This window comes from Phycodurus eques, chromosome 14 (assembly GCF_024500275.1).
Source record: "Phycodurus eques isolate BA_2022a chromosome 14, UOR_Pequ_1.1, whole genome shotgun sequence".
Classification (NCBI taxonomy): domain Eukaryota; kingdom Metazoa; phylum Chordata; class Actinopteri; order Syngnathiformes; family Syngnathidae; genus Phycodurus; species Phycodurus eques.
Window position 1 is genome coordinate 6,132,517 of NC_084538.1, and position 26,422 is coordinate 6,158,938.

General features: G+C 41.7%; 2 protein-coding genes across 2 annotated transcripts; both read right to left on the bottom strand.

Annotated features, from left to right (window-relative positions):
- Window positions 1–11,326: 11,326 nt before the first annotated feature.
- On the bottom strand, window positions 11,327–17,688 carry fhl5 (four and a half LIM domains 5). Its single transcript, XM_061695938.1, has 5 exons — window positions 17,410–17,688; window positions 14,853–15,027; window positions 14,439–14,608; window positions 13,558–13,744; window positions 11,327–12,618 (listed from the first exon to the last, which is right to left on the bottom strand). The coding sequence occupies exons 1-5, from the start codon at window positions 17,569–17,571 to the stop codon at window positions 12,467–12,469; spliced, it is 846 nt and encodes a 281-aa protein (XP_061551922.1). The 5' UTR covers window positions 17,572–17,688; the 3' UTR covers window positions 11,327–12,466.
- A 5,998-nt stretch (window positions 17,689–23,686) lies between these two features.
- On the bottom strand, window positions 23,687–26,133 carry LOC133412734 (4-galactosyl-N-acetylglucosaminide 3-alpha-L-fucosyltransferase 9-like). The gene is made up of 2 exons (XM_061696326.1): window positions 25,904–26,133; window positions 23,687–24,973 (listed from the first exon to the last, which is right to left on the bottom strand). Exon 2 carries the CDS (start codon window positions 24,962–24,964, stop codon window positions 23,885–23,887), a length of 1,080 nt encoding a protein of 359 aa, XP_061552310.1. The 5' UTR covers window positions 24,965–24,973; window positions 25,904–26,133; the 3' UTR covers window positions 23,687–23,884.
- Window positions 26,134–26,422: the final 289 nt, after the last annotated feature.

A 26,422-nucleotide genomic window follows, 5' to 3' on the forward strand; every position in this document is an offset into this window, starting at 1 on the left:
AGCATTCTATTTTTCTGCCGGTCACCGTACATCACTGGCATATAAAAATACATTATTTGTTGCAAATATATAACAATTTCCTTACCAATGAAGTTCAATTGCATACATTTAAAAAAGCATGAATGGAAAACCCCTGGACAAATAGATGGGAGTGTATGACTGCTCTGTATTAAATATAAAATACAGTGGAACCTCGTATTTGCCCCAATTTGAAATCCATTTTTGCTCCATAGAAAATAATGGATTTGTTTTATTTATAAGTTCTAGTTCTATTGCCGTCACTTAACATAGACTACTCAGTTAGCTTCTTGTGCTAGCCTTGGCTAGGAAACCATTGACGAGCGAGATGCCATATGCTTGTCACTTTTATGTAAACTTCTTGTATATAACAAGTTCACGATAAATTCCATACAGTAAATTAAATGTCCTGTTCTATGGTTATCATCAGCACATGTTTAAAACAAACTAGTGGGTGCAGTTCTTTAGATCACTGTTGGGCAAACTTTTGTGCTCAAGGGGCACATTAGATTTTCAGTTTTCAATTTATAGATAAGGTAAAAACAAAAACAAAAACAAAAAAACAGTTACAATAGCTGCTATATGGAAAATTTATGTCGGGTCACTCATATTTCAAGGCAACACTGTACTTTTATTCGGAAATAAACATTTCGCCACTTGGGTACTGGATTGGTCATGTTAGTGCAGAGTCACCACTTATTGCTTCGCCCACCCACCAATTTTCACCTTACTCTGTAGTTCTTGGTTCCATTCCCAAGACTTTTGCACTGGTCGCTGACACCAGGTGATAGACCACATCATGAGGCCATTGTATTGTATTTGAAGCAGGTGAGCGGACATGTGAGAAGAAAGTGGCGTAAACATGCCGTTGTGCCAGAAAAGAACTCCAAGTGAAAAAAAATCTTCATATAAAATGAGCTTATTAGCTACATGCGCCACAGCTCATTACACTAATGCCGGTTAATTTGTTTAGGAAAGTATTCATGGCGTCATAAGCACTTGACCTAAAAATATAATGCACAGCATAAGAAAACAACATTAGCTAGAGATGAATAGGCTGTACAATCTAGTGGGGAAATTACTGCTACTTTTGCATCTCGCGCTAGCCGGCAACTGGGTAGCTGCCAATTGCTTGTCAATTGTACAGAGACTGCTATGTTAACTTCTCACGCTAGCCACTAGCTATTGCCTGCCTGTCTAGCTGTCATATGCTTGTCACTTGTCCGTAAACTGCTGTGATATTTTCTCACTCTAGCCGCTGACTGGCTAGCTGTCATATACTCGGCACTTGCACATAAACTGCTTTGTTAGTTTCTCGCACTAGTCACTATTTAGGTGTAGCCACCCACTGGCTAGCTGCCATATGCTTGTCACTTGTAAGTAAGCTGCTACATTATCTGCTCATGCTAGCCGACAACTGTCTAGCTGCCATATGTGAGTAACATGTATGTTTACTCCTATGTTAGCTTATCACATTAGCCACTAGCAAGATAGCCGCCGACTGGCTAGCCACCACATGATTGTCATAGGTATAGACTATTATGTTATGCTGCTTGCGCTTGCCACTACCTAGCCGCTGAGTGAATAGCTGTCATATGCTTTCTACTTGTACGTAAACTGCTATTTAAGTTTCTCATGCTAGCCAATATCTAGGTAGGCTGACGTATGCTGTCACTTAAACTGATATATTGGCTTCTCCCACTAGTCGCTAGGTAGCCAGACACAGACTGACTAGCTGTCATATGCTTGTCACTTGTATATACAGTAGACTGCTATATTAGCCTCTCACAAGCCACCAGGTAGTTAGCCGACAACTGGCTAGCTGCCATCTGCACGCCACTTGTAAGTAGACTGGTACGATAGCTTCTTGTATCAGCCACTAACTAAGTACTGGCCAACTAGCTAGCCTCCACTTGTGTGTCACGCATATGTAGACCACTATGTTAGCATAGTTGATGTAGATTTCTATGTTAGCTAGCTACCATGTGTTTGTCACTTGTAAGCAGACCTCTACGTTAGCTTCTTGCCCTTGCCGCCAATTGGCTTGCTGCCATATGCTTGCCACTTGAACATGGACTTCTATTTTAGCATCTCACGCAAGTCGTTCATCTAATTTTACACTCATGTGAGCCCTCAGAATGTTGAAATATAACGTATTGTACAGTGAATAAATGTTTGAAGATGGCTACTCCATGTCTGGTGACCACGAGTACATGCGTGCATGTGTGCTCAGGGGCAGCAGGGTGGGTGTCTCGTGGTTTCAGCCCATTGGCGCCTACTGCTGGGCCGCCCAACACAAATCTCCCAAAACCCCACCGCACCGGGAGGTACAGTGAAAGCTCCCATCAAAAACGAGAGTTAAAAAAAGACGTTTGATCATCCTCTCCCTGGCTATTTCCCGCCATACTGTCTGTGCTGTATCTATAGAATTTGTCGTTGCGGCCCATCTGAAGGGTTAGTGCTACCTTACCATTATTGCTAATTGACATCCTCCTTGTCTCCCAGGGACCGCTGAGCAACTGAAAAATGCGTCATGAGGGACATGGCGGGGTAATTTATGGCTTGAGTTATAGAGTTGTGGTGAGCAGAGAAGTATTGTGTGGTCATTTTTTTCACTAACCTTCCCAGGAAGCTTCTTTCATGGCGCTACCTGTGTGTGCATAGCACATGAATGCCTAAAAGAAAAAGGTTATTTCATGTTAACACAAAGTCGATGCACAAGTGAAAAAGATACATTAGCTCAGGGGGCAGCAACCTTAAATACTCAAAGAGCCACTTGGACTGTCTCCCACAGAACAAAAACCCACCGAGAGACACATAAACCCTTTTTGACATCTAAAGTGAAGACTGCACAGATCTTTTTTTTCTATCTTTATGTATAAGACACTATAATGTGTTGCAGTTATGAAATCAATGCACTGAGAACAGATAACACAAAATTGCATTTCTGCATGAAACAAAAACATTTTGAACTCTTAAAAAAGATGCCGAGTTGAAGCTTACTTTCAGTCCTCCTTTGTTTTAAAATAAAGCCAAACATGCAGCCAACACAAAATGCCATCTGCTTTTGTGTTCTGTCATCGGCTGTGAACTTAAATGAAAAAAAGAGTATTAGATTTAACAATATAAAATATATATTTGTAAAATAATAGCCAATGAAAGTATTTTACGTGGTTAATGTGATTTTTGCTCGTGAACCTCAACACACAGCGTCGGCACATCAGGGCAGTAAAATGTCATCTTCATCTTCACACACGATTGTAAATTGTCATCTGTGTGCCGTGAACAATGTGCCGACCGTAATCTTTACATTTATAATTACATTTGGAAAAGTAAAAAACAAAAACAAACTGAAATAAAATACTCATTCGTTTTCCAAAATCATAGAGAGCCACAGGAGGATGAAAGAGACATGGGTTCCCTACAACTACTGGCTAGCTGCTAGACAGTATGTGCCTAGCTAGTTAGCATGTGAAGTTAATGAAACATTTTACATACAAGTGACAAACATTTGTCACATAGCCAGTCAGTCGCTACTAGCTAGTCGCTAGTGCGAGAAGCTAACATTGTAGTCTATGGACAAATAACAAGCACATGGCTGATATGTCTAGCTACCTGTCAACTAGCATTAAAGCTAACATAGCCATCTACGTGACAAGGATATGACAGCTAGCCAGTTAGGGGTTAGCTAACTAGGCTACTCCAAGAAGCTAACGAAGTAGTTTACATACAGTACATGTGACAAGCTTGTAAACTGTATGTAAACTACTATATATATATATATATATATATATATATATATATATATATATATATATATATTGTTTTTTCAATTTTGGCAAACAGTTCAGAAAAAAGGAAAGAAATCAGCCTACTGGATTCTGTGTAAACAAAATCCTGTACCAACATGGCTACACAAGTATACTGTCCATAAGCATCAAAGATGATAAAACATTCATCCAGGACCATCAACTCTATTTACATCATTGACATGCTTTTTAAAATATACAAATACAACATGTAAACAGTTGTCTGCCACAGTCCAGGGCTATTTCTTTAAATTTAGAAAAGCACACGATGGGATATTTATAAATGAACACCAAAGGGTGCCCCAACTGTGGTGTGTGCATCCACTCCGCACTAAAGTGACCATCTGGACAACACCATGCACCCATGGGTGCACGTGGGCATGTGAGAAAATAGAGACAAATCTAAAAACAAAGCAGGGCTTTACTCCAAATTTTCTCATGTCACAGCCTTGATCCAAAATGGAATAAAAAAAATGTTTTCCTCTCAAAATTCTACACCCGACAACCGATTTTGACGTGAAAAAAAATTGTTTATGAAATCTTTGCAAAGTTATGGACCTTGTTCGATTTTACTACCCTTTCAGCTGGGTTGTGGCCAAAAGCATAGTCTGTAATTTTTAAGATCTTTGAAAATGTGTTTTTCGCTTCTTTTACTGCTTAAAGTTTTTAACGAACATTAATTCTATAAAATTTCTATAAAATATCCATCCACAGATTGTAAAACCTCAAAAATGGTTATATATGTATGTTCGCAGTACCACCTTTTTTTTTCTTATATTACTAATAGTACTGTCTTCCTCTGTTCTAAACTCTGGGAAGAAGTGATTCACCGAGCTTTGGCAATACATCGGATAAATAACTGGTTTCAAAATACAACCAAAAAAAAAAAAAAAGCTAGCATTGCACAAAATACAACAAAAAGCTATCATTGCATTTTTTTTTTTTTTTTTTTTTTTTTTTTTTTTGGGGAAGGGTGGAACATTTCCATTTCCCAGCAATAAAGCAACCTAAAGGATGCCGGAGACCGTGCAGTTGACAATTAGACAACCGCCGTTGGTCAACCTGAAGAACCAAAGGCAATTTTCAAAATCATGTAACCATTCCTGTCACACATGCATCACTCTGATGCTGTGTATATTAAGAGCGGGGGGGTCCATGTGGAGTTCATCCACGGCGTGCATTAATGTGCGTTTTCGGCCGAAAAGGGACACGACAATTACAGGTTTGAAGAGGGAATAATGTAAACAGGCTGTTGGCTAATTTTATAAGATTGTACGTCTTTTGCAGAGGAGATGAAGTCAGAAGCGTTTTTTTTTTTTTTTTCCCCCAAAATTCAATTAAAAGACATGTCATTAACTTAGAGGACACTGGGATATATTTGTCAATGTTTTTCATTGCCCAGGAAAACCACAATGCCTTTTCTGGAGTGTTGGACATCACGTTTTTGTACTTTACTCTATCATTGATTGTATGGTCTCGCACCCCGTGCTGCAGCTCAGTTTCAGGGTGTTGTCAATCTTATAGCCCAGACCATCTTTATGTAGAGCTACTGTAAATTTTTTCAACCCCATAAAGAGTTCTTTGCCATGAGGTGCCATAATTGAACTTACAGGACCAGTATGAGAGTGTGTGAGGGCCATAACATCAAATTTAACACATAGCCCAGACCATCTTTATGTAGAGCTACTGTAAATTTTTTCAACCCCATAAAGAGTTCTTTGCCATGAGGTGCCATAATTGAACTTACAGGACCAGTATGAGAGTGTGTGAGGGCCACAACATCAAATTTAACACACCTGCTCCCCATTCACACCTAAGACCTTGTAACACTAATGAATCACATGAGACTGGGTAAGTGGGCCCGATTTGGACAGTTTCACTCAGGGGTGTACTCACTTTTGTTGCCCTTGGTTTAGACATGGCTGTATGTTGAGTTCTTTTGAGGGTAAAGTAAATTTACACTGTTATAAAAGTTTTAAACTGACACCTTTAGTCACTGGTGTCATTTCTTTAGTGTTGTGCCATGACAAGCTATAATCAAATATTTGCAAAAACGGGAGGGGTTTACTCACTTTATGAGATACTGTAAGTGTAGCCATTTACCTGAGCCAGAACGAAGTGAGTGTTTCGACCTGTTTTACAAGGATCATCATTTCAGTATCTTGACTTTTTGTGACAATTTTGTTGTTGGTATGCCATGAGATTTTTCTGTTGTAAAATATGTGCCTTGGTTCAATAATGGTTGGGAAACACCGGGTCATTTCATATACAAGTAGCCGACAATTATTTTATTTTTTTTGCATCATTTTCACACAACTCTGCCCTCTGCAGTTAAGCACGAAATACTGCAATCTCTCTGCATTGTCCACTCCGCAAACGTCCACACGGCGTCCATGTCCTCCATCCCGTTCAGGGTCATGTTCAGACGTCAGAGTGAGGGGTCTGAGGACCCCCTGTGCAATCTGCATCAATGTCTAGGAGACAGGGGATAGAGACGGTTAGAAGGGACGCCGTTTCTCATTGCAGCGCATAGACAGTAAACACATCCCTACTAAAATAGTTTTCACCCAATGTACAAAAATGCAACACACATCGACATAATAACAGGATACTGCAATATATAATAATAATGATAACAGGAAAACAGGGATTTTAATTACCCATTAAATCACTTATGCGTCCTTGTGTCCCTTAAAGGCCGCTATGTTGATTGACTGAGCTTTATTTCAAACATGCAGTTAAAAAAAGCAAAGACATAAAAAATCAACAAGATATATAAATATTCAATAAATATATAAAAAGTGAGCATTATTATTTTTAAAAAAGGGTGGACGCAAAGCCTAAAACTAATACTTTATTGAGAATGTATTTATTAGCAGTCATGGCACTTCTTGACATAATAATGCAATTTTTTATTTAATATATTAATTTTATTTATTCTATCAATTGTATTTTATTTTGGTTGCATTTTATATTTTTTATACATTTTATATGTTTATTATTATTATTATTATTATTATTATTATATGAAAATATGTTTTATTAACAGAAGTTGTTTTGACTTTCTAGCTTCTTGCGAGACATGACGAGGAAGCATTACCAGGTAAGATGATTGCGCACTTTTGCAGTGCATGGCTCTGGTAGAAAGAACCAACATTTTTGCACATTAAAAATGAAAAAATAAAATAAAATAAATCAAGTCATAAAATGTAAAGTGTATAGATATTTTTTAATTAACAATTTTGAATTGTGTGGTGGGGGTGGGGGTAGTGTGACAATAACCATAGAAGAGGAAATGAAACAATGACATGGGCTGCTTACAACATGATCAGTTCACTACTAAATATCGGTCCAGTGGATGCGTGCTCTAGTGATAATTTCCTTAGTTATAATACTGAGCCACTGCTTGTTACATGCTTGTGCTGCTCCAGCAGTGGTACACAGTCATCCAGGCTGGACGCATTGGGAGACCACAAGCCTCTCCAGGCCACGGGAGTCCTCTAGTTCGACGTAAACCCTCAAGAGGGCGCCATTCACCGCCTTTTCGCACGCCAGACCCTGCGCTGTGCGTCTGACTGCAGTCAGGGAGTCTCCCAGGAATGAAACATTATCCTACGGTGTAGGGTGTGTTCAGTGATTTGTCTTTTGACGAAAGACAACAAAAACAAAAACAAAAAAAAGCAGGTACCTTGAAACACGAGTGATGCAGCTTGGGAGTTTTTCGAGATACAAGCTGTCATTCAGCAGATTTTATTTTGCTTTGACACGCGAGTGCAAACCTGAGATGAGTATGCTGTATGGTGGCAGGGAACTCAATTCAGCTCACTTCACAGTAAGCAGCAGTTTGAAAAATATTCATCAAACAGGTTTCGGTTTACTGTCCTATTAAACATAAAACAACAAAAATTATGCAACAGTGTATTTAAAGCAACCAAACTATGTTCCTAGCTTAATGCTAAGAAATAATAATGCAAAACACCATTGAGATGCTAACGTTACCGTCGATCGTTGCAGTTTTAGATTCAACGGATATTTGAACACAAACGGTGGCGCAACACATGTAGTAAGATAATATATCAATACTAACAGGCATATATTCTTTATCTTCTACGAAAAATAAGTAATGTAGAAGTCTATTCTTCGTTTGTGTAGTCATGCAGACTATAGTATATAGTATTATATTGCCTCCCGGGGGCAAAGGCTAATGAATTTGATTGCAGCATAAAATCATGATGCACAAACTGTTGTTGTCCAGCGTAGTTAGTGAAACGAGGTAGAATTCAATTGAGCAAATAACAAAGAATTTAAAAAATGTAGTTTTATGGGTTTCAATTAGGCTACTGAAGACAAATGGCACCATTTGATGAAACAGCATATTATTGAGCTATTTCAAGAGCTTAAGTTGGAAATGACAAAATCAGATAAAAATCCCCACTCTTGCCAAGTTTCACTACATTTTCATGAACACAGCTAAAATCATCCCAAAAAAGAAAGTGAGGTGGACACAAATGGCCAACACGGAGCCCAGTGAGTTCATATTAATAGTGATTTCAGAAAATCACTAACAAACACGCAGCCGTGTTAGCTTGACGATCGCTCGCGACTTGATGCATCTCGCCATCTGCTGTGCTCACTCGCCAACTGGAAGGTGTCAGCGAGGCGTGCACACCTGACACTCAAGCTGCTCCGCTAGGTTTAATGATGCGCTCGAAGGCCATTTTAATAGGCACAACTGCTAATGAGAAGCAAATACGAGACGACGCCTCTGCATCATACCAAGAGGTGAGTCTAAAATTGTGTTATCTGGTACGGTAAATCCGACTATTGGCAGGGGATTGGACTAAACCCTGCCACTAATGCCAGAAAAAAACAACAACACACAGGTAATTTACGTCTAAACACTATCAGAAGCACTGACCTATATTTATAACCTAAATTTGTTCCACAACATTGTTAAATAAAAATCCCAAGAGTTTATTCTCTTCATTTCGTAGTTGATCTCTCTTATAGTACCAGTACATGTATCTGGATCTATTTTATCTATTGATTATTATTTTTTTGGTCCAGCCACAATTCAGTCTCTATGTGTTGCCATGTCAGTCTAATCTGCCCATTTTATAAAGGCAAATTGCCAATTTGCCTTTATAAGCTACATTTATCCTATTTTCTCTCATTTTCATAACACGCACTGGTTCATTTGGCGAGGTTTCAAACATTGATTGAAACATTTCTTTTTGACTCTTTAGGATTTGTATTTGAGCACCCCAACTGTATATGAATGGTCTGATGTCCCAATACCTTTGCTCATGTAGTCAATAAAGGTCATTCACGTCATTAAGTCCAACAGTTTAAAGGTCAGCGATGCAGCTAATCACTGTGCACAAAATTGCCATTTAAATAACAGAAACAATGCACAGTGCTATTTAGCATGGGAGCGCATAAAAGCCAAAGCGGATTAAACGTTGGTCAAGCTGTGACTCATGAATAAGACATGTCCTTTTCTCTTCTTACATCCCTTGATAAAGGAGCCTCTGAGTGGGTGCCTTTGTTCCCACGCTGACCACACTGCACAACGAATGCCTTTTCCCGATAGTGCTCTTCTATGAACTGCATTTCGCCTCGTGTGAGTCACACAGTTGGCAGCTGTGCAGTCGCTCGGATAGCGTCGTTTTGTTGCGTTTTTGGGAGGCTGGAACGGATTCATGGCATTTCAGGTCATTTCAATGAGGAAAGATGATTTGAGATACGCGTGTTTTGAGTTATGAGCGTGGCCACGGGGAATGAAATAAACTCGTATCTCAAGGTATCACTGTACTTATGTATAGTAAACCCCAACATATTTGCGGTTCGGGATTCACAAATTCAGATTTGTTTTTTTATGCAACCTATACTCGGTTATTTGCTGAAAACCTCCCCTTAATAAAAGTATTGCTTTGACGCCATCATATGGCATCTTGACACCAATGAACTATGTTTATGTGACTTGAGGAACTTCATTTCGGCAAAAGTAATGTTTTGCTGGCATCTTGTAACAATTATAAACCTTTTAAAGTGAGAGCGTCAATTACTCGCTGATTTTCACTATTCGTGCCAGGGCGTTCCCGTTGACCTGCGATTAACAGGTGTTTACTATACGTATGATTTCTTAGAGCCGGCGGCACGGTGGTTGACTGGTTAGCACATCCGCTTCACAGTTCTGAGGACTGGGGTTCAAATCCCAGCCTCACCTGAGTGGTTTGCATGTTCTCCCCGCGCCTGTGTGGGTTTTCTCCAGGCACTCCGGTTTCCTCCCACATCCCAAAAACATGGTAGGTTAATTGAAGTCTCTAAATTGCCCCTAGGTGTGAATGTGAGTGCGAATGGTTGTTTGTTTATGTGTGCCCTGCGATTGGCTGGCAACCAGTTCAGGGTGTACCCCGCCTCGTGCCCGATGATAGCTGGGATAGGCTCCAGCACCCCCCGGCGACCCTTGTGAGGATAAGCGGCTCAGGAAATGGATGGATGGATGGATGATTTCTTAGTTTTGTAATTTTTAAAATAAATTTGGGTTGTTGTGCGCAGAATTTTGAGAGGTGAAAAAAGAATGTGTTCAATTTTGGAACAAGGGTGTAACGTAACAAAACGTGGAAAAAGTCAAGCGATGTGAATACTTTCCAGATGCACTGTAGTAGTCTGCGTAATATATTTAGTACTCACCAAAGGCAGCCTATAACAAAATGTGTGGCTGTAAACATCTTACCGAAAGATCCAGGCTCTTTCAGGAGGAACTCACTACCTCCCTTCGAGGCGACAATGACGTGCTGCTGGATGGTTTCGTTAGGAAAACAATTCCTGGATGCGCCCCGTGGTCAAATCGCACAAGAAGTACCTGTCACTGGTGGCCACGCTCAGACACCCACCGTCCACCGCCATGGTTGATTTGCACAGTATTTAAGAGGGTTGGATGCTGCTGTTGAAATAAGTCCGTCATCCACCACGCATGTCCGTCTACCTGTATGTGCTCCGATCAAATTCACCAAAATCGCGTTTGATCACCTGCACCAAAACGTAGCCGTGGTAGCCGTAAGTTTGGACGGACCTTCTGACGCCAAAATCTCGCTCTGAGTTTCATACTATTTGCCAGATAGTGAACCCACTGACGCCTTACAGTAAATACACTGCTGGCATTAGATACGAAGAGAGAGTGACCGACTACTTGCCAAATAGAGAGCCTGTTGGAAAAGAGTGAATTACTACTTACCAAATAGTGAGACTACGTCACTGAATCGGACTAGTGCGAGTGACTGACTACTTGTCAAATACTGAGCCCACTGAGACGTAATACACTACCATAAGACAAAATGTAGGCACAACAGTGAGCTACTATTTGCCAAATAGTGAATCCACTGAAATCAAAGAATCATGACATACGATGAAAGTGACCTGTAACTTGCCAAATAGTGAGCCCATATTTTCTAAACACAGACTGGGATACGAGACATCGAATGGTACTTTCCTTTATTAATTTCTCCCTCCCTCTTTCAGTGTCTGCGTTTATACAAAACTGCGTTTATTAAGGCCTTTGTGAAAGTGTACAATTTGATGTTGATATGCATGCCACTAAGTGCCATTCTAGTTTTTTTTTTCTACAATTAGCTTCAAAGCAGGCAAATGCAACAAAATAAATGTAGTAGATAGGGGAGAATAGGTACATAATGAAAGTAGGTCGGTAGGTTATAATAGGAAAAACAAGATGTTAGGTACATGGGGTGTAATATGGTAGGTAGGGGAGAGTAACAAGATAGCATACGCAAGTAGGTAGTGTGAAATGTATAATACAGTAGGTAAGGTAGAGAAGGTAGATAGGGCAAGTAGATAGGTCAGGGTTGATACAGTTGGTATGGGAGGATAGAGTACGTATAGAGGGCAAGTGAGTAAGTATGATGGTAAACAGAGTAAAGCAGGTAGGTAGGAAAGGTAGGTAGATAGGAAAGATAGGAAGTTCTGGTATAATTGTAGGTAGGGTAAATTAGAGTCAGCAGATAGGGCAAGCAGGTAGGTTGATATTACAGCTAGGTAATGCAGAGTATGTAAACAGGGCAAGCAGGCAGGTAGGGTAAAATATACTCTAGTTGGTTGGGGAGATTTGGTATGTCGGTAGGTAAGATACTGTAGTAGGCAGTGTGGTTAAGTCGGACAAGTAGGTCGGTAGGGAAATATAAAGTAGGTAGGTAGTGTTGGTTGCCAATGTATGAATGGGTAGGGTATAATATAGTAGGTAGGGGAGAGTTGGTTGGCCGGCTACAATATAGTAGGTAGGGTCACTAACTAGGTAGGTAGACAATAATATAGTCAGTACAGTAGGGTAGGATAGACTTGGTAGATAAGACAAGTAGATAGGTAGGAATGGGTATCTATGTAAGTAGGGTATGATATAGTAGGTAGGGTAGGTAAGTAAGTAGGTATGGTAGGTAGGGTATTGCATAGTGAACACTTTGACAATGAAAAAAAAGACTTGCCTGTGCAACTAAAATCTAGTGTAAAACTTAACAAAAAGCCTCAAAGGGTTGTACAAACATTCCGTTTAAAGACACTTTGTTGATCTTTGCGCTGCCTCTCATTCGTAAACATTAGCTCGATGCTCCTTTGAGCGTAGCTTGTCACTTCTCGCGTCCGCAGTCGGTGCACAGGATGTTGTCGCGCTGGGTGAGGAAACCTCGGCCCACCAGGGACACGGAACACTGCCCGCACGTGAAGCACTCGCTGTGCCACTGACGCTCCTCGAACGAGATGTACTTGGCCCCGGCCAGGCCTGCGCAAAAAAAACAACGTTTGGGTCATTCCAGAATTGGACAACATTTTCATATACTACACTAACATACTCGGAATACATTAATATCAGTGTTTCCTTTTTTAATAAACAGCTAAGTTTATTCTTAACCAGACAGCATAGCAGCCAGCACAGCTAGCATATACTCTTCAACAAAAAAAAACTTTAACATTAGCGTTGATTTGCAACTCTGTTACTAAAACCTAACCATCTAGAGGAAGAGAGAGAGAGAAAAAAAGCGAACTGCATGACTCAGCAGAAATGACGCCATCTAGCTAACTGCGCTGTATCGGTAGACCCAAGGTAAGCCCTCTATTTCTAGTTCTATTTTGAGCCATAATGATGTGTGTCACTCAAAACAACAGAACCCTTTTACTCATACATAAATAAATGAATAAATAAATTAATATCAAAAGTGTTTCGTTTTTAAATGTATACCTAAGGTCGTTCTTGACCAATTAGCATAGCAGCTACAATGCAGCTACAAAAACTCAATATGGGCATTGATTTACAACCCAGTTACTGTAATTAGAGTAAGAATAAATTTACAGTAAATTAGCATTCAAATAAAATTTTCTGTATTTAAATTTGAAGGATTTGTTCAGCAATATTTTTTTAATATATGTTTTTCAGGTGTCTGGGTATGTGTAACGGGGTTGGACCAAACACACCAAAAGGACAAATCAAATATCTCAGAAGAAATGTACCGATGATGGTTGAGCTGGCCGAATCAAAATAATATATCTTGGTTTACTTCCTGGTTTTTTTGAAAACATAACAAAAACAAAAAAAAAGTCAAATAAATAATCCGTTTTTCCAAACTTCCTGGGCCTGAATTGTCCTCTAGTTTTGGAATGACACGTTTGTGCGCTGGCATCACGAGAGGGAGGTGGAATGAGAGGTAAATAAATGGCCGCTTACTGGTGATGGGCTTGGTGCAGCCCACGCACTTCTTGGCGTAGAGCTCGCTGAAGCACTCCAGGCAGTACGGGTAGTTTTCCCTGGAGGTGAAGCGCTGGCCCGACAGCTGCTTCCTGCAGCCGATGCACAGGAAGCACTCGCGGTGCCACGGCTTGTCCTGGTACGTCACACCGCCCGTGGTGATGGCCTGGTGAATACCATGCACTCTCGTGACTATTTCAGTATGGTATGAAGCCCAAGCATCCATTCTTCTTCATTCTTCTTATTTATAATAGATAGCATCGCACACAATGCTGTTGAGGAAAGTGCGAAAGCAGCATACCATGCACCGTCGTTGTTCTCCAAACAGCCATTTGTCTTCACTTTTCAAAATAGATAGTGGCATCATACAAAATGTTGTCAGAAAGGGCCATGGCAGCATATCATACACTGATTGTGACTATTCCTATGTAAACTTCTTTGTGAAAAATTGTGGGCTTGTACACATTGACAAAAGTGGAGTAGCAGGATACCATGCACTGTCATGACCATTCATGTGTAATACTCCAAATGGATCGTTATTCGAATTTGGAAGAGTTAGTGGGATGGTACATGCGGTTGTTGAGAAAAGGATGATAACAGCATATAATAGCCATTCATCTTCTTAGTTGAAATAGTGGGATAGCACATAACATTGTTGATAACTTTTGGTAGCAGCATCCCATGCACTGCCTTTACTATTCATGTGTATAGTAGTACTCCTGAGTGTGTCTTCGTATTCGAAATAGATAGTGGGATTGTACATAATAATAATGGACCATAGGTTGTTGACAGAAGTGTGATAGCAGCATATCATACCCCGTCGTGACACCAAACAGCATCACACAGAGCTGTGAGCTCACCTTCTTACACGCGCAGCACTGGTAGGCAAATTGCTTCTCGAAGCAGCCCACGCAGAAGAAGCCGTCGTCTTTGGGGATGAAGGACTTGGTTCCGATGGGCTGCTGGCAGCGGTGGCACAGAAAGCACGTCTCATGCCAACTCTTTCCCTTGTACTCCATTTTGCGGGAACCTGACACAGGGCGACGAGAACAGCTCAAAATAGTTGCGCCTGGAACGAGCTAACGCTAGTGTTTGTCTTGGAAGGGTAGAGGGGAAGGGATTTGGCGCATAGCTCTCTGGTATTACTTTCCCATGATATACGAGCGGTAGACGTATTTTATGTGCATGCGACAACGCTGTGCCCGCTGTTAGTAAAGTAGCACGAGTCTGTAATCAGAACCCGGGATGTGTGGGGCAGCCTCGGTTGCGCGTACCTGGCATGACCGTCTTCTTGCAGGTGGCGCACTTGGACGAGTAGTCGTGAGCGAAGCACTCGGTGCACAGCATCAGGTCGTCCTTGGCGGCGAAGGCCTTCTCCACCAGGGAGCGGCTGCACTTGGCGCACTTGAAGCACTCCTCGTGCCAGTGACGGTCCTTGTAGGACAGGTCCTAGTCACACCAATGGACAGGTGAGTAGGGGCATATCATATTTGATTTATTTTTTTCGTGGAATTTGTACGATGAACAAGTTCAAGCTACTGCCCGTGGTTGACTGCAACGGTTTATTAAGTCGAAAGGGGATCGCTATTTGGCAAGCAATATTTTCGGCTCACTGTTGCAGTGCATCGACCCAGTGTCACAATTTAGCAATTAGTAGTTCATTCTCACTGTTCCTATCTCATGAGTTACTGTATGGAAAGTTTTACTTCAATCAAAAGACTTCTAATAGTGTATAAAATCTGAGTGTTTTAACCATCTGGTAGGTAGTAGGTCAGTCTCTCACTATTTGGCAAGTAATAGCTCAGTCCGTCACTGTTTGGAAAGGTGCTAGTTCACTCTCACTCTTCCGAATGACTTAATGGCGAATGAAGTCACAGAGGCTCACTATTTGGCAAGTGGCAGCACTGTTCCTGAAGATTTCTAATGAATTAAGTTGCAGCTAGTAAATCAGTCTCTCACTATTTGGCAAGTAGTAGCTTGTTCCTGATTACTTCTAGTGGTGAATTGAGTCAGTAAAATAAGAGTGGGAACAACTCTTATTGGCTTATTACTATCGTTATCATTATCATTATTATTATTATTATTATTATTATTCATTTATTTGGCAAGTGATAGTTTAGTGTCACTGTTCCTAATGACTTTAAAATGTGAATTGCTGGAAGTTGGCGTGGGATCACTATTTGGCAAGGGCTGGGATATGTTCGTTGATCCCATTTAATAACTTTCGCTCGGTATTCTCATTATTTGGCAAGTAGCAGGTCAGCTTATTGTCTTCATTTAATGACGGCGTGTCACTATTTTGGAAGTCGTAAGTAAGTTATAGTTGCTGTTCCTATTTAATAATTTAAGTCTCACTATCTGGCAGGTTTTGTTTTGATCAAAAATTAAAGATTAAGTCACACTAAAATCACTATTTGCTAAGCGTTAGTAGACTCTCACTGTTCCTAATGACTTTTAATGGCGAACGAAGTTATTATTTTTATTTATTTGGCTGATTTATTAACTATTAATAACAAGTCCAAGCTACTAGCCATGGATGATTGCAACATCTTGTCTCAGTGGGCTCACTATTTGGCAAGTAGTAGCCGTATATAGTAAACATATAGGACATATTATGGAAAATGGGCTTTTTATTGTTAGGCTGGGTGAATATCCAGAGGTCGCTTTCAAATGGAAGCACCATCAAGTCAAAGGCAAACGTTAATGACTTCTACTGTTGAATTAGGTTGCGATGGGATTACTATTTACCAAGTGGTGGGTTATGTTCATCGATGCCATTTAAGAAGACTATAGCAGCGTAATCTCTATGGGCTCATTATTTGGCAAGTAATCAGTCACTCTTGCTGTTCATACCTAATGACTTATCCATTATCACTGAGTTATAACACATTTAGACAAGATAAGATGACCTTTATTAGTTCCACAATTGGGGAAATTTATAAAGCATTTGTAATATGTCAGCCATGGACAGTGGGAGTTTGGCTTGCGATTTTAATTTGTTCTGTGACCAGGCTTGTAACCCAAATCCCTCGTATCTCAAATCAAATCAGTGAAATTAATGGAAATGTCATTAATCTGTTCTAACCTCTTAAGAGCTCCAATTGATTTTTGTAACATATTTATTAATAAGAAAAAAAGAAATCGTATTGTATAAAAACAGTAATGACATTAAATAGAAAATGTAAACAATTAAACAGTTTTTTGCAAAACTTGTTTTGCTTTGATTTAATGGACATTGTGCTGCTCCTTCTGGAGTGCGCACCTTGGCCAGATGGGGGCATTATAATACTACATACATACAATAAATCTTTACAATACATTGAACATTTCCTCCCCTTTTGTTTAGATTCTTTTTAAACTGTCTTTTATTTTTCTCTTTACTTTAAAATGCTTTCAATTATGTAAAGCACATTGAGTTATGCGTCATACAAATAAAGTTGCTTTTCTTTGTAGCTTTGATGATGAAACAGAAAGACTAGTTTTGTTAGCCTGTCTATGGCATTTAGCATTATGTGTAACCTTTAATGTAGCGGACTTTCGTAAGACAGTTATGTGGTTTGGTTAGCTACGCAGCATGTAATTCTATTTGCTTTATGTTTAGTTTCAAAGTAAATTTTAACTGGGAGTGGCAATAATAATAAAAAAACAACAACCTTGAGGCGAGCTCACTTGCTGTCTTTTCTGAAGAACTGTTCGCTAAGTGCCAAAGTTGCACATGGCATTCTCAGGGAGGGCACCGTAGACATCATCCACGTCTTAGCGCTAACTTTTGTATGTGAAGGTGTCACAGCAGATTGTTGGTGTGAAAGGATCCGCATGCTCAGAGCTTACCTTGCAGTTGGCGCCAATGGGCAGGGAGCAGCTCTGGCAGCAGTTGGCAAACAGGCTCTCGTAGCACTTAGTGCAGTACTGTGTGTCCTCTTTCATGATGTACTTCTTCCCCAGCAGGGATTCTTTGCAGTAATGGCAGTCGAAGCGCTCGTTGGTAGACATGGTCGTTACCGACGGTTGCTTTAAAGCAGCAGAAAGCGAAGAAAGGAGAAAAGCTCGCAGCCGCGAGATGTTGCGGTTTACAGGCGGGATGGAAAAAGGGGTGAGGCACGGATTAGGGGGTATCCACCGGGGTAGGGGGGTGTCTTCTATAAATACTGCCTCTCTTATTAGCCGTAATCTCTGGGGGAGGGCGGATGTGCTCCGCTGCATCATTCGGCACCTTTTAAGGGAGACGAGGGCCAGCACATCACTAAGCCTCTTCAACTCTGGACCAGAAAAGAAGGCCTCCAGGTATGGAAAGCCGTTTCAGCATTTAGTCCACATCCTTGATATCTGGATATCAGGTCCGTGTACTCGTGTCCTCAGGCGCACTAGTAGAACGACTGTGTCTTACTCGTCACACGATTACACTTTACGAGTAAATACTGCACTCGTCACACTGCAAGGCCAAGTGGAAGGCAGTAGTATAAAAATGTTGCATTTTAGTAGTGCGCTGAATTGTCTTACTGAAGAGAAAGTGTGTACTTGTACATGGACCTTAAGATGCATATCAAGGATAATGTATTACTACTAGCGACATTTTGAAATTCTACAAGTCATCTTCTTGTGACTTACTAGTCGTACTAGTAGCACACAGATGTCAACCGGTGCACAATTTTTCTCACTAGTAGCATATAGTTATCCTCCTAGTGTGGCAAAGTTGTCCTGCAAATTGCAGCAATGTCATACAGTAGTTATTAGTAAGACACTGTTATGATACTAGTGCGCTGAATTGTCATACTAGTGAGGGCGAGCGTACTGCACGGACCTCAAGCTGGATATCAGTGATATCGTATGAATGCTCAAACGGCTTTCCACATGTAGACTTGCCATTACCGTTCCTAAAAAGACGTTTGATGGGGTTCTTCCACGCCAAACTCATCCAAGCATGCCTTTAGGGACCTTGCCGGAAGAGAAAAGGATCAATTATCAAGCATCAATTATCCAAAATGTTTCCTCTTATTCTGAAAAATCTATATGCAGGGAAAGACAGTGTTAGGAGTCTAGCCTATAGCCATAGCGGATACATTGCAAAAATTAAAATCTAGCCAAGATTAAATATCTCAAATCAAGGACCCAACTTGCCACCTGACTAGTTTACGTTAGTGAAAAGTAGTTATGTTGGTTTCACACAGGGTTTTATTGTTTCAGTTTTACATAACTAACTCACCAACTAATTAGAAACCAGTAGGGGGGAAAAAATGGTCAGTGGCTAGCTTGATAAGACATTTCCACTAAACTAGTTTGTTTGCGACTTCGTTTGTTCGTTAGTTCATTAGTCACGTAAAACTGAAACAACAAAAACCCCGCACTATTGAGTTTGCCAGTCAGCTACGTGAAACTTTACCCATTGAAGTGAATGGAAATGCTATTAATCGGTTCCAGTGAAAAAATAAATAAATAGAAAAACTAGTTACAGTTACATTAAACTTCAACTGGGAGTGGCAATACATTCCTTAAAGTAAGCTCACTTGGCTCTCCTTTTGAAGAATTGTTCATTATCTGCCAGACCGCTCGTTGTATAGTTCGCGGCCACCCTATGTTGCGCTCACTTCTCAATCTCAATTTATTGGTCAAAGCAACAGAATCGGCCAAGCGACGAAAATCTCGAAAAATCTCACAAATCGGGTCACTCGTAGGTACTGCTGTATTAAACCTCTAGTGTGTTGCTTGTCCGCCATAGCGACTTATCAACAAAGCCCCTCCGAAACAACGCAAATCCTCTTTTTTGTGTGTGTGTGTGTGTGTGTGTGTGCGGCATCAACAAGTGATTGACAGTCGCCAAATTACTTTTCAGTCTTGGACAAATGTGCTCCTATCGTTTTTCCAAACGGATCAAAGGGGGGGGGGGGGCAAACATCTTCATAAAAATAGCCCTGGGAAGACCACCGGCCTGGCTCACTGGCTAATCCTCAACACACACACACGCACACACACACGGAGAGGTCAGTGACAGAGACTATACCCTGCCAAGATCTTCTATCGACACTTAAAATTCCCTTCGTATGCGTTAAACAAGACGTCTCTCGAGAATAATTTACACTGACCGTGATTTGACTCTATTTTCCATTTTCTAAGAAGATTACACAAAGAGTTGGATTAAAGCGCAACAGTAATCGAGTCCAGCGGATGACAATCCAAAAAATGTAAAGACCTTAAAGTGTCAGCACCTCTGAAAAGTTCGGCAAATTGCATGCCATTTTTTTCCCTCCATGTTATGAAGCTTTGATTTTTTTTTAGCAGCACTGACAGACAACAGGTGCTTCTAGATTATACATGACTCCCAAAAGGAGAGAGAGAGAGAAAAAAACAAAAGATACCGATCTTGCATATTCATAATCCCCCTCATTTTGATTGGCGAGGGTGGAACTGCTGCTATCTGATTGTCTAGTTAAATAGGACTTTATTTGAGCCGGCCCTTGTTGGTGCTCTTCTCTAAATGTGCTCAGGCTTTGCAAATCCGGCATCAGAAGTTGCATCCATCCATCCATTTTCTTTATCGCTTATCCTCACGCGGGTCGCGGGCTGCTGGATGCCATCCCAGCTATCTTCGAGCGGGAGGCGGGGTATACCCTGAACCGGTCGCCAGCCAATCGCAGGGCACAACAAACAACCATTCACAATCACATTCACACCTACGGGCAATTTAGAGTCTTCAATCAACCTAACATGCGTGTTTTTGGGATGTAGGAGGAAACCGGAGTGCCCGGAGAAAACCCACCCAGGCACGGGGGGAACATGCAAACTCCACACAGGCGGGGCCGGGATTTGAACCCCGGTCCCCAGAACTGTGAGGCAGATGTGCTAAACAGTCGTCCGCCGTTCCGGCGCATCAGAAGTTGTTTGAAATATTTACACCAACGGCCCCTTTAAAGGCGACAACCTGTGGGAGAGAGGGACCGTCGGACACGTCGCCGACAGCTGGTTGGCATGGTGATGACATCCTAAGTGGCATCCATTAGACGAGGGCCCGCTGTGGACATTAATGACACAAACGCGCCACACATCCACACCTCCCCTCAAGGCACAGACCGAGCTCCGAGAAGCAACGATCCTTTGGGGGGGGCCTGAAAGAACCTTTCAGGGTGGACCAGTAAGAGAATCTCACCTCCCACCAGGTCTGACCTATTTTCTCTCAATGTTTCCCACCAAAATGAGTCGTAATTGGGTGTGGAATCCTGACATATGAGGCAGATGTGCAGTTTGGTGGCTAGTCGTCGATAGGTTGGTAGGTTGGTCAGTAGTAGTGAGACAAATAAAGAGGTTGGCTGCTCAGTCGACAAACTAGCACATATGTAATGGTACTCCACTTGGTTTTTACAGTGCATAGCGCAGGGTAGGCCAACTTCCCCCCTATTTTGTGCTGGTTATGAAGCGTCATGAGTACTATATAGGTGGACTGTTGTTCGGTAGTGAGGCAAGTAGGCTGGTCAGTAATAGTAAGACGGGGAAACTAGCTGGTCGGTAATTTGGTCAATAGACAGAAATACAGAACACAAAAGTTGGCCGGTGTGCTAAATGAATGGACAGACGGGTTGGTAGGTTAGCTAATACACAAATGGTTGGTTGGATAGACAGATATCTAAATCGGTCGACAGGTAACCAGATATGTAGGTCGCGACTGGCGAGATTGCTTGCCAGACATACAGTCAGTCAATTACTCCTTAATTTCATTAATTCATTCTTTTTTGGTTGTTGTTTTATTTTGTTTTTGCTGCGATCGAAAGGCTCTCAGTGCAGATCATGTGAATGAAGTGTCGCTGAGAATTCCTTGACTTCTTCAGATTGGCCGGACCCTCTAAAAGCGTCAACTGAGCCTTTCTAATAAACCTCGAATAGCATCAGTGGATTAATGACATCACTGAACCTCCTGCTATACACACATACCCACACACACGCAAGCACGTAAGCGGAGGTGGCAAAAGTACTCTGTCCTTAAGTAGAAGTACAGATACTTGTGCAAAAAAAAAAAAAAAAAAAAGAAATACATTTTAAAAAAGACTGGTAAAAGTAGACATTACTGTTCAACTCCTTTGCTTAAGTATAAGTTTAAAAAAAAGTAAGTATCACCAATTGTATAGAATACCTGTTTTGGTAACTTGACACAATGAAATAAACCTCAGGCTTTGATGCTATCAAATCACCGTGACATTGTCAACTGGATAACGAAGAAAATGCTAAATTAGCTAATGATAACAACTTGAAAAAAATACATCTTACTTCATGCCATTTTTAGAATCAAAGGAGAATTTTTTACACATCAGAATCTGATCGTTTTCAGGCTGGCACAATACACAACACTTTTACGAATCGTACTTGGAGCTGACAAAATCAAACAATTCTCTAAAATAAGGCAGTGGACTGTCTTTTTAACGTCGTGGTGTCATCTGCGGAGATTGAAGAAAGTAACAAGCCTATTTTAACAACGTAATGCAGGGGTGTCCAAACTTTTTTGCAAAGAGGCCCAATTTGGTCAGATGAAAATGTATGGGGGCCGACCATTCGGCCTGACATTCCTCGAACCATTAACATTGTAAATTAATATGTAAATATGTAACTATATCACTTTGCTGTCTGCAGCAAGGTCGATATTGCAAATGAGAATCAGTTTTCGATTGCATTACCAGGATAGTTAAAGGTTAAAATAATAATAAATTAAATACAAATTAACTATTTTATAAAAGTTGACTGAAATTTTTTAGAAACATGTATTTATTGATTTTGTTTTAACAAATCACATCCCAGTGCATTTTGACAAAGAATAGTATAGTGACTATGCAGCTAGTATAGTGATTATACTATTATTATAATGTATAATATAGTATAGTCAAATCAGATGACAGAAATTTGACAAAACTGTGGTTTGATCATCACAAAAAATCAATTCACTGAGACTTGTAGCTCGCCTTTGTAGAATTTTCATTTGAATCACGGGCTCTTGTGAAAAAGTGCTGCTGTGCTATCAAAACAGCTTCCAGTGGCTTCAGTTTTTCAGCGCGTTTGTTCGCCGGTAGCTTGTCGTAGTTAGTATGTTTCGTCTGGTAATTAAATTCTTTGAAAACAGCCACAGCCTCTTGGCCAATTAGGCGGACACAGTTGTTTCGCATGTCAGGGAAGAAATCCACTCCTCCTGGACACTGCGGCCCTCGTTGTCAACTTTCCTCTTTTTAGTTTCAGTTGCCATTTTAGAAATGGGCTAAAAACATACCACAGGGGTAAAAGTTCACAAAGGGGTCACACAACGAGAGTGCGGCCACAGCTCTACTGCCCCCCTCTGGTGAAATATAAAATGGCTTTTTTTTTTGTATGTCTGTATTGTTTACTGTGGTAAACTGTGCTGGCGGGCCACATATTGTTGATTTTATGACATGATGCTTCGGGCCGGAGGAAATTTGGACACGGGCCGGATTTGGCCCGCGGGCCGGACTTTGGGCATGCCTGACGTAATGAGTTGGAAGTACAGATATCTGTGCTCGAATGTAGGGAGGAAAGGTAAAAATCTGTCAGAAAAATAAACACAATGGTACCTTGACGTATGAGTTCCACAACCTACGAGTTTGTTAAGTAACGAGCCGTCGCGAACCTGATTTTTTTTATTTATTATTTTTTTTGCTTCGTGTTTCGGGCAGATGTTTGACTTCGGAGTGAGCTTTTTTTCCACAGAGATTTAGAAGGCTCATTACTACTTGTAGAAAACGCTTAAATTCAATTATTGCTGCTGAGCGTGGCCCAACCAGTTATTAATTATGTAGGCAAACAACTTTCCAGTGAAGAGAAAACCGCTCACCTTGCTGACACTGGCTGTCATTCAACACTTCGTCACCCTTCGTGTTCCTTCTCGTGTCTTAAAAAACAGGCTCGGGAAATCTTCAAAGTGAAGTTCCCTGACCCAATCGAGTCTGCGTCACTCCCACCCCCCCGGTGACATCACAACAGCTAAATGGTGATTTTAAACTTTTTTTTCTTCTTATTTTGTCCCTGTGGGCAGAGTATGGCATCAGTGTTTGATGATAATAATCACAACAATAATGATAATACATTTTAATTGTAATGCATTTTACATTCCAACGACGGATTGCTGATAAGAAACGCTCTCGAATGTGTTTGCGGGGGACAGGAGAAATGTAAAAATAAGGCTAATCAAAATTGGCACACGTGAAATAATATTGGTCACTGAATCAATACAAAAACAAAATGTGCAGGCCCCAGGGAGGTATTTTGGTGAGGCTGATGAGTAAATGTCATAAAGCCTTCACCAGTGACACAAACTGGCTCAGCCCCAGTACCACTTGTACAGGTTCTTGACCACTTTGTACTCCCTGTGCCTGCGCAGGTAGTCGCAGGCCAGGCATATGTGCTCCGGCCAGAACTGCGGCGTCTTCACCTTAAAGTGCCGCCGCCACTCAAAGTATCTTCGGTACATCGCCTCGTTCTTGTCCAGTAGCATCAGGTAGTCGGCCAGCTCCTTAGGCGACGCGAAGTCATCCACGTGGATGAAGGCGTCCCCCTGGACGAAGTTCTCGTAGTTCTGCCGCGACGGGCCCAGCACCACGGGTACGGTGCCCACTTCCAGCGGGTTGTAGAACTTCTCGGTGATGTAGTCCTTGTGGATGGAGTTCTCGAACGCCAGGTAGAACTTGCAGCTGGCCAGGGTGGGGAAGTAGTCCTTCTTCTCGAGGTACTTTCTGAAGGCCCTGCCATATGTGTGCACTTCGATGTGCTTCTGCAGCTCGTTGTAGTACTTGACGCGCGTGTAGTTTTGCCTCCAGTTGCTCACGATCCAGCAGAGCAGCTTGTTCTTGCTGGGCGGGACAAAGTCGTCCTCACCCTCGGTGGAAACCACAGAGCCATAAGGCACTGTGATATCGGCGTCACGGCGGTAGTTGAGCGTCAGGTTGAAGAGGTTATCGATGCCAGCCACTTGGGGAGAGTGCGTCGGCGACTCTATATTCACCCAGATCCATTTCTGGAAGGACGGACGGTGGCGCGACGGCAGGCTGGACGAGCCGGAGCGGATGTAAGCATGGTGGATGATGACGGCGTCCGACTTTTTGTAGCACTTCCGGTTGGTCGTGATGAAGCAGCCATCAATGTTGAACCGCGAGGCGCATACGTTAGGTTCCTCACTCCTTCTGAAGGGCCAGAACCAGACGAGCACCGTGGTCACGTTGCGGTCGCTCTTGGCGTAGAAGACGCCCTTGACGCGCTCGCTGGACGCAGTGGACTCCACAGGACCTGACAGCCAGCCGGTGGATGGCTTAAAGTACATCAAAAAGAGAGTCACGAAGCATCCTAGGATGACGGTGCCCAGAAGAAGCGGTCGTAGGATCCGGTGAACGGGTGCCGATGTCATTACTCTGACCTGAAACAAGAGCAGAACAAGTCACGGGAAAATGTATTTCCAAAGGTATTTCAATAGATGTCAGGAGGTCCTCGGTTTACGATGGCCTCGACATGAGATGTTTCCAGGTGACGAACGGTGCGCAATGCGCTGCAGTACAGGACCGAGCCTTGGATAATGAAAAAAGAACAAAAAAGTAATTCACAGGAATTTAGGGGCCCACTATTCCAATTTAAATAACTTTTGAACAGAAGGTGGCACAGAGACTATCAATCCATCCATCCATTTTCTGTACAACTTCGGGTCTAGGGTTCCACGCTGGAGTTTATCCCAGCTGACTGGACGAGAGGCAGGGTAACACCCTGGAGTGGTCGTCAGCCTATCGCAGGGCACATACTGTATAAACAACCATTTGCACGCACATTCACACCTACGGGCAATTTAGAGATTTTGATTGACCTACCACGCATGTTTTTGTATGTGGGAGGAAACCAGGACATCCGAACAAAACCCACGCAGGCACAGGGACAACATGCAAACTCACAGGTGAAGCTGGAACCTGGGTCCTCAGGAATGTGAGGCAGATGTACTCGATGTACTAAAAAGTTTTACCCCTACTTTTTAGGCGTGAGCTTTCCAGTGGCACCAACAGCATTGGTTTTACCCCTACTTTTCTCAGGTATGCTCTCCAAGGATAACATGTCCGTCTTCGAATCTGGTAAGTACCTCCACCAGGATTTTAGGGTTCCCATATAGTTCCAATTTAAATAACCTTTGAACGGAAGGTCATACAGAGATTAAACTTGTAGTTTCACCGCCACTTTTAGTGGTGAGCTTTCCGAGGGTACCATTCATCCTTCTATTGCACAGGTCGACTAACCATTGAGGTTACACCCAGTGACTAAGTTCCTCCTCGGGCTTCTCAAGGAGCATAAAAATTCTGATACCGACCTGGTGGATTTGACTTGCAGCTGGAATCCAAGCGAAAAATACTTTCCTAAACGGAGTCGTCAGCTACAGGTGCCACCGTCTTGGCTGTTGTGTAGAATAAAAACGATTTTCCAATTCTTAAGTAACATTCAACATGCCTAATTGTCCTTCAAGTGCAAAAATTAGTTAACTGCTGTGCAACAGGAGGACTGTATTACCGAGTTGGAAGACTCAGCGATTGTCTCAACAGAGTGCAACATGAACAACTTTGGCATGTATGTGTGTATCCAGGTTACGCCCTTCAACATTCACTCTGTTCCAGTTTTCAATTAACCACAGGTATGTACATATTCTCAGAGACAGATCATCATGTGATCATCATCATCATGTCTAACACATTCACTCTAGCCACAGATGTGGCCAGTTCCATGTCCAAGTCCAATGCCTCCATTTTTTTCTCTTGCCCCCGCATAGTATGCTTCGCTTTCAGTAGTTTCTGACTGATCATAAGGGTGGCACTCTCAGCCTCTCCTCTTAATT

Bases quoted from the DNA above. Each gene is read 5' to 3' on its own strand.
- fhl5 (XM_061695938.1), bottom strand. From the start codon at position 17,571: ATGTCTACCAACGAGCGCTTCGACTGCCATTACTGCAAAGAATCCCTG. The intron at 15,028-17,409 runs GTAAGCTCTGAG...TGGTGTGACTAG, and splicing joins CCATTGGCGCCAACTGCAAG to GACCTGTCCTACAAGGACCG. The intron at 13,745-14,438 runs GTGAGCTCACAG...GGTATTCACCAG, and splicing joins AGTGCTGCGCGTGTAAGAAG to GCCATCACCACGGGCGGTGT.
- LOC133412734 (XM_061696326.1), bottom strand. From the start codon at position 24,964: ATGACATCGGCACCCGTTCACCGGATCCTACGACCGCTTCTTCTGGGC.